The sequence below is a fragment of the Temnothorax longispinosus genome, chromosome 1 (genome assembly GCF_030848805.1).
Source record: "Temnothorax longispinosus isolate EJ_2023e chromosome 1, Tlon_JGU_v1, whole genome shotgun sequence".
Lineage (NCBI taxonomy): Eukaryota > Metazoa > Arthropoda > Insecta > Hymenoptera > Formicidae > Temnothorax > Temnothorax longispinosus.
In genome coordinates, this window is record NC_092358.1 from 3,296,371 (window position 1) to 3,309,153 (window position 12,783).

At 39.9% G+C, this 12,783-nt stretch overlaps 1 protein-coding gene across 4 annotated transcripts in view; it reads left to right on the plus strand.

The window, feature by feature from the left end:
* Positions 1-12,783, plus strand: part of LOC139817564 (uncharacterized) — a 325,316-nt gene that overhangs the window by 74,713 nt on the left and 237,820 nt on the right. For all 4 annotated transcript variants that reach the window (XR_011733273.1, XM_071785773.1, XM_071785766.1 and 1 more), the window contains one exon: positions 9,884-10,025. Coding sequence is in view for 3 of the 4 variants with exons in the window: in XM_071785773.1 (XP_071641874.1) it covers positions 9,884-10,025 (142 nt within the window). In the remaining variant the exon portion in view is untranslated. The remainder of the gene's footprint in view (positions 1-9,883; positions 10,026-12,783) is intronic.

Here is a 12,783-nt window from a genome sequence, read left to right on the forward strand (position 1 = left end):
CGAGGCATCTTGCTTTTTACGGATGCACAACGAAAGTTATAACGCGCATTCTATTAAATTTGATAAATTTAGATAATAAGATATTGGAGATTTTGTAAAGATTACTTTGTCTTTGTTTCAATCTAAATAATATTTTATATATAACATTATAAGAATTTTGAAAAAAATCTATTATACGAGATGCTTGCGGTTTTCTTTTAGATTAAAGAAAATTTGACATTGGTAAAATATAATTACTGATTTACAATTATAATCAGATAGAACAAAAAAATTCTCAAAGGTTATTGTCATTTATATGAGTTTTGTATTAAGAAAAAATAACGTTTTTTTTCTATAATATTTCGTGTGTATATCTTTGATTCCGATACATCGGAATCAAAGATATCTTTCTAACGAGAACCTATTCCTTCGCTCGATTCGAATTTATGCGGCGTCGAAGGTATAATATATAAGATGGAATACAGAAGCGAGAACGTGCGGTTGCGGTTTGCAGTTGCCGGGTGCGCTCCGTAGTTTCCGTGGCAGCAAATCGATGGCCATTACTTTGATAGTCCAGTTTTTAGTTGGTCTTCCTCCCTCCCCGTCGGGCCCTTGCTCCGCCGGCTCCGCCGGAGAACAATGGGTCACAAATCAACGGCGGTGGCCGCTAAATCTCGCGAGGTCCCATAGCCACGGCTACGTAAGTCCTAACGATGCGTGGAATAGAAGAAGGTGAACGTTTCGGTGCTGGGATATCGTGTCTTTTCTTTTCTTCCCGTGTTCGTGTTCCGTCTCGTTCGTGAAAAGGGTTTCGGCAGCGCGGTAGTTACGCCATATATCCATTACTTTCTTTGCAACCAGAAGCGCAGGGACGGAAATCACAATCATCGTCAGCTTTTCTTTTCTTATACACAGAATCTAATCACTGCACATTAGATATATTCCGAGGTTAATCATACTTTTTGCAGTGACGCAGTCGTCGGATCGCGACTTGAACACTTTGCGGGATATAATTTACGCTTGATGACGGTTGTCATTTTCCTTGTTTCTCCTGTTTCCCTTCAAAGTTATAACGTAGGATTTTATGTTTCTCTTAAAGTAATGTGGCAGACAAAAGACGGTCTATTAGGGAACGCGATTTCCTAGTGTATAGCTCCTTGCGACTCACCTCACGGATGTCTCTCGCTACCCCTAAACGTTTATCATTCTCCGATAAGCGACTATTTCAGGACACATCAGAGACATCAAATGCAGCTGGAAGGAGAGCTGGAAAACAGAGAAGGCTCTTCGAGGCCTCTTAGTACCTCTTTCGAGAACTCAGCCGTGATATCGTGTGAAGAGACCGACGCCGACGTGTCCTCGGGGCTGCAGGTAGTTGCGAAGCTACACGGCGAAGCAAGCATGGAAGGTGGCTCCCAACAAAGATAAAGGGAAATGGCGCGGGCAAAGAACACGGTGCATTCTTGCCGATTATCGTTATCGTCGATACGCGCCTTGCTACCGGCGGCTAGGTTGCCTCGAATGCCTACTCGTAAGCGGCGGAATATGGTACCGGAATATTACAGATACTCGTTCGGCGCAGGCATACGCGACGCGGAGCGAAAGAAGAAAAATAAGACGGAGAGGGCGAGACAGCCAGATGACGAGGAAAAGAAAGAAGGGAGATCCCCGGGGGTTGCTGCCAAGCCGATACCATCTGATAGCCTATTTATCTTTCGACGCGCTTACCTTCGGCTCACCCTTTGCTTGGTTTGGTGTGCGTCGGGCTCTTTACTTGACACCTTTTACCTCATTCTCACGGAGCTATCTTCAAGAATGTAATCGTGCAACGCTGTTGATTCGAGCGCAGCAAATTTTGCATAAGCAAAATTCGCTGAACTGTTTCTGAATTTCCCACGGGGGGGTTAACATATGCACATGTAGCAAGGTGTATCAAATTTTCGGTGGTTGTATTCTCGTCATACCGTTAGCGCTAAATATGATTATCTGGTTCTGAGTTTGTCGTAACTTAAAATACTAGTTATTTTAATATACGAAACCGCATGAATATTGAATGAGCATTCTGATAGAAATAGGCTACTCTTCTGAAAAGTATAGTTAATCGAGAATGCATTCGAGAATTGCCTTCGCAATCAGCTTCGTATTTAGAAGCATTGTATAAATGGAAGCATACCTGAGCGAAATAATATTACGGTATTCTATATTTAAAATTGACATAAAATTATGCTTTTATCTTGTTTATTACTAAATCGTCGAATCTAGTTAGGAATAAAGTAATATCATATTCGGATCGTTATCGTTTTGGGTTTACAGTTTACATCATGCATGCACTATTGATAAGTACCGATCAATACGAAGATGAAAGAGGATAGAGAAAGAGATCCGGAACGAACTCGATTTTATCGCGTTATGGGAGCGCAGTACATCCAATGGCAGATCGATATCGCGGGTCTTAACGGATTTACGACCTGTGTTATCTCTCAAAGGTACCGACGACCACGCACTCCGCGATCGCTAAGATGGGATCGTTTAACGATTTCGTTCCGGAATCTTACCTATGCTCAATGCCAACGATTGTTCGACGTTTAGAAAGTACGCGCCATAAACGATCTCAATTTCGATAACCGCTCTTTCCGGGAAATTCTTATTTCGCGTCGCGCGAGCAACAGCGAGGTCCCTTATTGAGATCGTACCGAATCGCTGAACGTATTTGCATTGAATAGAATAGACGTGACTTTACATAAGCACAGTGATATATAGAGAATTGGAAGGAACGGGTTTATGGGAATATATAAATCTGAGCATTCTTATTTGATTTACCAGAAATTCCTGAAATTAGACAGAAGAATCGGAACGAACATCAATTTGTAATAATTATTTTCGAAAATGTTGCATGTTATGAGAATTTTTTTGAAAAATAATTATTTTAAACAGATAAGAAGGGAATGAGATATTAAAAGGATAGACCAGTATGCATCTAAAGTGCGATAACTTCCCAGACTACTAGAGACTACGCTGTTAGTTTATCACCTGGAGTGTTATCGCACTTAGGTTCGAAGGTACTGAATGGTATCGTCGCGCCGAAGTAGACGTGGAACATCGTTATTTTCTCGAAAAATACATCGTTATTCCTCTCTGCCGATATATATTATGGCGGATTTCTTCGTGCAAATGCTAATCGCCGTCGGTTAATATCAAAGAGATCATTGGAATGCGACTCTCGTTATTCATTTATCTTCATTTCTTTCTCGTTTTCGCCGATCGCTTATTTATTCAAAACTATTCCCTGGATTATGAAGTGTCGTTATCGTATACATCGATGCACCCCCGATGAATATTGCAACATCTTTTTGCACCTTCTGGATGAAAATAACTTTCGTGTCGTGGAACAAACTTCGACTTTAAATATGAACTTGACGAATTATTCTTTGCATAAGAATTGCGTTTTCAATATACTATTTTTATTCTGTGTAAAGCATAAAAAAATTTAATAATAAATAAAAGGTTCGAATTTGAAGGATTTAAATTTAAATTGAAGAATATTCTCTAATCTGATTATAAAATGAAGTAAATGACACTGTTATGGAACTATAACGTTGATATTTTAAAAAATAAAATATTGATACAACTTTCACAATGCGATAATTATGCGTAAATAACCAAAATAACCGTCTAGAAATTAAATATGTTCCAAAGATGTGATTTATGTATTTCAAAGAGATTTGCTAGAAATTTACTTGAGCAATTTTCGTCATAAACGGGGTAAATAGTAGACCATGGGATGTGAAGACCTGCCATAGATCGTTGATATGCATACGCATGAATCGGTTATAAACACGGTACATAAGGATAGTACTAGCAAATTGTCTTGGTCTTTGCCCAGGTCTTTGTATGCAAAGATCCTTGTATCTACTACATATCCGCCAGATATTACGGACGAAAGTGCATCTTTGCTTATAAATGCGAATCAAGCGTCATAACACGGAATATAAGCCGCGCGTACGCGTGTCCCAGCATAATCAGAACTGTTTGCAGCAACGACGAATATCGATTGTACACGCGATGTCAAGAATGCACTTGTTTTTTTTTAGTTGGCATTATTTCGGCAGATTGAACAAAACTGCGCGTTTTATTGAAATACCAAAACATTAAAAACTTGTGATAAACCTGGAATCCAAAAGAAAATAATTTGAACATTCCTAACATTGATAGGAATGTTCAAATTATTTAAAAAAAATCTTGTTGTGATGACGACATATGTACTTTAAAGCATTGTGTTTACAAGAGTTGAAAAATAGAAGCTATAATATTAGCATGCATATCCTTGACTTTTACGAGAGAAAAATTTGCTAGAAAAAGTGTTGATCGCGTAGCAGATTTCAGAACTGCGGATTCCTCGGATCCTCCGAAGATCCGAGATGCATCATCGTTCGCCGATCGTATTATGCAGGTAACGATCGGTAATCTATAGCGCTTTGCTGGGAAATGACCGGTTAAAAAGATATCTGAAGCAGATGGACCGCGGAAGATCCGAGAGGCCCCGTCGATCGATTTTACTCCCACTAAATAGCCGGATTTACGTTTTACTGCGCGACCGGCGCTTTATCGCTCGTGAAAACGGCAAGAATGTTACCTAGGTGTGTGTACCGTCCTTTTCTTCACCACCTAGTAGCTGCCAGTTTTATTTCAGGGTTGCGGCCGAGAGAAACGTTGTTATTCGTGTCTGCAACCGTACCACGAGGTAACAGTCGAAGCGTGAAATTTCTGATGTAATTTTCAAGTCAAACGGTTGTATGAATCGATCAGTGCGGCATGAGTTGTGACTCGTGCAGTGATTTATGGCGATTATTTTGCTACTAACTGCATATTTTTGAAAAGGACGATAAAAATATTGTTAAAGAGTTATTTATTCTTTATTTAGTAATTTATCTTACTTTTAATACTCGATGTTTGTGCATAATAACTTCGTATCTTTTTCGTTTAATCTTTTTATTCTTCGAGATCTGAATAAAATGACAGAATTGTACTTCTTCTTTGGCAGAGAAAATTACGCTAATGTCTAGTAAAGATCATGAAAACATTTGAAAACATTCGAAAACATTCTCAGTCTCTTAAAGGAAACGATCGCCTAAGATCCATATGCGAGATGATACCTGCTGCGTTAGTAGCAATTTGCTGATTTAACGACAGTGCAAGGACAGGTATTGAGCGAGAAAACTCATTAAATTATTGAGTTTATCGTTCGGGTACTCATAAAGTGTGTGACAAGGATCCCTCCATATTGGCTTCTGACTTTACCGCGAGTTTTGGTGGGATAAGTTGTATAGTTTGGACGAACATTCGAGTGTCCGTTGCTTTCATCTTTCATGCTGCACACGTTGTAAACGCAGTGATGATGGTTGAACGAAACAAAACGAAAATGCATACATAGATCGTTCAAGTTTACACATTTTTATTAAATTAACACGTCGAAAGGTAAGAAACTCTTCATGTATGGAATAAATATTCGTCTTATAAGTTGAGCTTTTTTTTATATTAAAATTTATATTAAAAACATTCGCAGTTTCTCGTCTTGGCGACGCGACAGGCGTTGCTTTTGGCACACAGCGCAACGCGCCGTACATTTTCGTTTCCATTGCCCGCTCCATTGCTCGCGGACGCGAGACGAAGTAAGTTTCTCAAGTCTACCGTGAATTTTCATTCAGCGAGCGGCCGGCGCGGATTTTTGTGAGAACCGTCTCGAGAGGTTTGTATAGGGGGATACACCTGCAGAAAACAGGAGGTGGGAGACTGCCGGGCGACCGCGACGCATTTACGGAGATTTAGAGCGAGCGTAACGGCGCGGTTCGCCTCGGCTCGGCGTTGGATTTCGTCCGTTGGTCGCCTCTCCTCGGGTCCCGCCGAGGAGGTTCCGTAAAACTCGCGGAGACGAGCAAAAGGAAGTATATGCGTAGTCCTGAAGATTATCTTTCTTGCTATGGTCGTCCGATCTTCTCTCGTCGTATCCGTCGTCCCTCTTTGTACTGTTCCTCCTTCTTTACTCGCGCCTCACGCTTGCTTCGTGCAGATGGCTACTTTTTCATCCTCTGCGTTATTAACTCCCACACTTACCTCGTTGCGCCTTATACGAGAAGAATGGGAAAGTACCATGTTCCACCTTCGCTGATCGTCCCGGATACTTATATTCGCGTCGTTGAGTTGATGCGGATGAATGAAAAAGAAACGATCGATCGATAGCCATTGTGATAGCGATCGTAAGCGTCTCTTTACATTCCCACGATTAAAATATTATTGATGTTAATATATAAAGTCAATCTATAAACGATTAAAAAATTATTAATTATATTTTAAACATCATGCATGACGAAAATCCAAATTTAACGACAGTTAATTGCTTCTATTATTCGAATTCATTCTATTTGAAGATTCCATTTGAAGCATTCAATAATGCTTTTATGACTTTTGACAAACTAAATGTAAACCGTTTTGCATGAAGACTACATAATAAATATTCTATATAATTATTCTCTATAACTCCATTTGTGTTTTTTTCTTTTGATATAAAAGACAGAGTTAAAAATAATGAAATAATGATCATAAGTAACATATTTTAATTTTTTAAATAGCTTAAAATGACATTTGTTGTTGCATTGCTTCGCATTGCTAAGAAATAAAATGTTAAATTTTATCTTTAGTCCGCACTTTTTATCTGCAAATTTAGTTTTGTTAACCATTACCGGAGAAGAGAAAACTGGCTGGAAAAAAAAAACAAGAATATGTTGTGCCTATATTTTTGCTCCGAGAAGGTAGACTTGCTCCACGAAAGGAAACCGCCTGGTAATCGTACGTAACCGGGTAAATTGCTCGACATTCGAGATTGTACGTATTCCGGACGGAGGAGTTCGCGTCTTTAAGGTGTTCGAGGTGCTGATCCGTAGCCGGGACCAATAATTTAGACGGTTTCGGGGGATCCCGGCAATAATTTAACTCGCTGGGGAGGCCTGAACCGGCAGCTGCGCCACGACAGCAGGCACGGGGCGACGGAGTCGCGATAAACTCTCATAATTCACTTATGGGATATCCACGGCGTATCCGCGTCTCAGCCCCGCTCGTTTCGCAGTCACACCGCGCGTCGCTTAAGCGCGCGCTTCGGAGCTGAGGAACTCTCCATTGAATGCGAATGCGTGTTTCGTAATGTTTGTATATATACACACACGCGCGGGCGCGCGATTATTCATAGGCGACATAGGCGTGCATTGTGCGCACGGGATCACGCTTTACGGGATCTGCTGAAAACAGGAGCGGTCGGAGAGCAGCGTGGTATCCTGAGGAAAAATAGGGGGATCATTAAGTACAATAACAATTTACTATAATTACGATAATTATTATTTTAAATTGTTATTGTACTTAAGGAAGCAAGTGTATAATATGATACGATCGATATCTTCAATATAGATATCTTGATCGTCAAGAACTTCTCTGTGCACGTATACATAATGCTTGTTTTTTGACAAAAGTCATCTTTTTACAAAAGTGTATTTCAAGGCTTTAACTAAAAGATACAAAACAGCATAAAGAAGTTTAAATTTAATTTGTTTTATGAGAATCGCGTTACAAAAGTTCAAGTATTAAATTGTTTAGATATGTGGCGTGGATCGAACGTTCTGCCAGACTCTTCCTCGAGCCAGCTCTGACAGAAACGAACAGCGGACGTAAATTTCGGTACCTGCCGCGGGATAGGTGGATAATTAATTTTACATGAAGCAATGCCGCATACGGGATGCGCGTAAGCCTCGAAGACGTCGCGAGGAAGTTAAAAAGTCTACACACAGCGTAACCCATCTGGGGATTAATGGGATAATTGTGAACGCACGATGGGGAATTCAGTCACTGTCTGGCTACGCCGAAGCGCGCTTCGCGTCATTAGAATGCATGCATGATGAGTAATAGCGTCTTACAGTCGTAAGAAATTATTAGAAGGAAATTCCCTTATGACTACATCTTCTTAACTCGTACAAGTGTGAAGAATTAGTAATTTTATATTCTTTCTTTTTTCTGTGTATTTTACAAAACTTTATCGCTGGACAAGTGTTCTGAAATATAAAAACTATACTTAGACTCTCGTCCTTATATCGAAAATTTGATAACAAATCAAGTAATTGAAATATTCACATATATTTTTTAATTGTCCGTTTAATTAAGTACGATTAGAAATAATTTACGGATGCAGTCTTTGCATGCGTATAGATATCTATCTACTTTATCAATAATTTTATTTGCTTCTCATTAGCGGTAATTTCACTTAAGTAACGGTCTACAGAAAATTAATGGTCTTCTGTTAATACGTCGTGAGAATGTATTCTTTCGGGCACGCCGGACATCGTTACGTTAATCCAATCAAGACGTCGATAACCAGTTGCGGCTGCAATGTTATAATGATCCTTCGTAGCGCCGGGGAGATACGTATCGTATCGACCTCTCCTCCTCATTCCGAGCTGTTTCCTACGTCGTGCAACGTGCAATCTGGCGGCCGGTGATGGCCGGTGACGGTGGCAATGGTGTGGCGCTTGCACAATAGATTCGGTTTGATACATCGCCGTACGGCACAGGAGACCGTTAATTTCGTGGCCTCCTGCCCCACAATGCCCCATACACACCCGCATCACCCATTCTGCGTTTAGACCCCATTCTCCCTCAAATGTCGTTCATATTAATAACTCATCCAACTAAATAATAGCGTTTAACGCCGTGCAGCACGTCACTAGACTTTAGTGCTGTCGATCGCGCGCGATTGTGCAATCTGTATTTAATTTATCCTGCTATCAAACGACTCCTTTCCTACCGAAAAACAAATGAGTTGATTGTTTAAGAATTATGAAAAAAAAACTTAAGATTTAAAGTATTTATAAAGGAGTTCCCTATGCATTCACATATCTTGTATACACTAGACAGAATAATTTACAATAATTTTATGCATGTAGGTATTTTTGACAAGTAAAGTTTTCATCTAGACAAAATATTTCTCGCATTTTAAAAGATTATTTTTGCATTTTGTATTACATGTACTTAATGTAATGACCAATTCTAATTTTGCAGACATATTTTTAGAGTTTTTATAAAATTTTAACAGAGTTCCATAATGTAAAAATAATAAATTATTTCAAACTATTCTAGCACAAAATTTTAAAGCGCAAAAGATTAACAGACATTATTACTGTGATTGAATTGCATCGAAGATGCACGGAAAAATATGTGTTGTACGGGTTACAATGACATGAAATTCAGGCACGTTCTGACGTACTTTAAGCAAATCGAAGACCTCGTTTCAGTCATACGCGAATGTTCTCTTCTCGGGAAGAGACACACGTGCTTCGACTTTGAAGTTATTCTACGCATGCCGAGAATTTCGTGCGTGCACAAGTGACCTGACATCGTTCACCGAAATGTTCCAGCAAACTACATGCCAACTACGATTATGATCATGATACCGCCTATTTTCTAAAGTGACATTCATATATAGTCGACAAATTGTAGTAATTTCACCAATTTGCACGGAATACTTTGTGATACTGAATTATAATATAAAATGGAGAAATATTATTATATATTATGAATAACATAATATTTTTAAAAAATTATTATTTTTTAATTCTTGGACGCTTACTGATTTGACTCGCCATAATTTTTATCTTCAGATGTACCATATGTTTAGTTAAGGTTACGTAACTCTTTGTTCGATCTTCGGGTTCTGCCTACTCGAGCCTTCGGCCGAAAATATCTTTCTCTACTTCGAACGTCCCAATTATTATGTAGCACAGTAATAATCATAGCTGCGCTCGCTTTCTACGAAGTGTTCACGAATCCTGGCCTGATCGATGCTCATGTTAATCCGTTTCTGTCTCAGGAATAATGCCAACGTTGTCGTCCCGCCCACCGTATCGGCCGTGTCGAAGAAAGAGCCGCAAGAGAACATTGCCCGGATAGCGAAACGGTACCTCGACGATAACATGCAGCAGGCGTGGATCAATCCTCGTCTAATATCGATGGTGAGTGAATATAAATGCAATGATTATACGCCGGATCCGCGCACGTGCGCCCATCCATACCCATTATACTTCTTGGCCCGCGCGGGCGCGCATAGTATATACACACGTGGGGGGGTGTATGCGCGCGTACTTTCCGAGCCGGCCAACAAATTAGTTTGCGACTTCCACATTGGGAAAGTTTCGTGATTAATTTATTGGGCGGGAATGCGCGCACACTACATCCACTGCACGGAAGTCGAAACGCAGAGAGTTTCTAACTTGTCCGGACTATTTCTGTGATTTCTGGTTGGAGAGTCCGGAACTGCGCGCGATATATAGCGCGCGGGATCTCTCAAGGCATCTCAGCGATAGTGTGCTGGAATTTTCACGGCACTACTCTGTACGCAGAAAGAAAATGTCTTTACGATATCGCATAAACCGTCGGTCGATCTAGAATACGGCTGCGGCAAGCTGGCGACAAATTTTTACGACGCTTTGAAAGGGCTTACAACGGATTTCGCTTCAAACGACTTTTCGATTTTGTGACAAATAGCATTTGAAAGTCGACACGTTTCCTTTACGATTGAATCCGAACGAATAAACGAAATACCAATTCTGATTTTTAATTCTAAATGAAGAATGAATGTATTGGAATAACTTAAGGTTTATTGTTATAGTTAATTTTCAAACTTGAACGAGACAAGATCGTTTTACGGTAAACATGTCCAACGCGCCTTTATGTTAGTTTTTGAGTATTCACTTTTTTATAAAAGAGAATGTCTTGATTATGACAATCCAGAGTTTGCTATTCCAAAGAACATTAGATAACTCTTATGCTCCGTTAAGATGTAGTCATGTTAATGTCATACTGACGTTCCGAATATTGCGGAAACAAATCATATGCGCGCAATGCCAGGTCAAGTGCCTCATTAGAGTTGCAACCGAGCATTCAAAATGTTCCGTGAAGCTTTAAAGTCCAAGGCTGACTCGCAGCCAACTTGGAGCGCATCTCATTTGCACGCGACCTAGATACTTTTCGCGAAATGTAAATACAAAAGTGCAGGGGAATAAATGACGCAGTAATTCAAACGATCTAATTACATTAAGATACTCTCTTTTTCGGATTATTTTTTACATTGCTTTTAGATGCTTTATGCTTCATTAATAATATAGCGAGCGAACGAGAAAAGAGTTCTATATGATTCAAGAGTCTTTTCATTTTCAATATATCATGCTTCTTGTTTGCTTTTTCCTTGAATTATACACGTACGTTATTCAATGTGCACAAATTTTGTAAAGACTCTAATTGAGAAATAGAAGCACAGGTCCCAGAAGCACAAAAGGGGAATAATGTGAAAAATTTATGTTTATTCCATATAATTTACAAATAATTTATACAATTGAAATAACGTTTTTTCCGAAGTATTTTATCCAAGTTTTTACGAATCAATATAGACATTTGCTACATCGGAAATTAATTAATGGAAATTGAGTAAAATTTATTTGACAGTTGTCTAAAAATATACTACACATCGTATAAAGTATATTGTTGTTTAATTTTTTAAAATGATGTTGAGAGAGTTAAAAAAGGAAGTCATTGTAGGTAATCCATTTGTATATCTTCACGTTTGTATCTCTTCCATGTGTAAATTCGGATTATACCGGCACTCCATACGCGGTGACCGGTTATATCGTTGGCAGCTCGGCGTGGCGCGCATCGGACAGGTAGAACGAGCGGACGGGTCATTAAGCGAGCCAATAACAAACTCGTGATTCACATAACCCTTCGTTACGTTCGCGGGTGCTATTAGCCCGTGCAAGGGAGCAATCATTGGCCGGCGGGTAGGACTCGTTTTATAACGCGTCGAGGCAGGTCCCGGTCGCGTCGTGCGAACTCATTATTTCCATTTCTTTCCTCCCTTCTTTCGTCCATCCTCCTTCCGCTGCTCCGTGCCTCACTGCTCGCTCACAGTACCTTCCCCGGTCTCTTTTTGCCTCATCGCAAACGTTATGTAATGTCTCAGTTGCGTGCTTCTCCGCGTGCTGCTTGTTGCGCCGATTATTCGACCGTGTGCACACCTGTGCGCGATAGCACGCGACGAGCCCTTTCGAGGAGTCTTTGGAGGAGTGTAGCGTGAGGTGCAGCAATGCGAATTATCGCAGCATAACGAATCAAGGATTTTGCAAGTCAGATCTTAAATGTAAACGAACTCAGATCTTAAAAACCTGCGGAATACCATCCGTATTAAAAAAATATGTCAAGCATTGATACTAATGCATACTTAAAAAAAAAAAGAATAAACTGGACTAAACTTCTAAACAAATTTCCCTCATGCTTTTTCATGAAAATAAATACTGAATGCGAATATTGATAAATTTAATTATTGAACAAATTCACTTGGAGACACAACGTCTTATGAAATATTTCATTATTTTCTATGTGTGTAAAGACAAATGTATCATGAATATACGATACTGAACATGATCGAGCAGAGATGGTTCACGCGGTGTATTTCAGTCAATGATAATAGAAAGACCTGTTTCTATAGTCGGTTCAAACACCGACGAAAGATTCTCCGATCGTTTCCTTCCCACATGCCTTTTCCCCGGCATCGATATTGGCACGTGCATTCATCGACTTCGCGAAGATTTACGATCGTTCCGTATTACTTATGCCCAGCGGGTTTATTAGCATGATTGGTTGCTCCGAGGATAGATCGTTGGGCGCGCAACCGGATCTCGGTTCTTCGGTCCTTCCTTGCTCCTTTAGGAGGAGCTC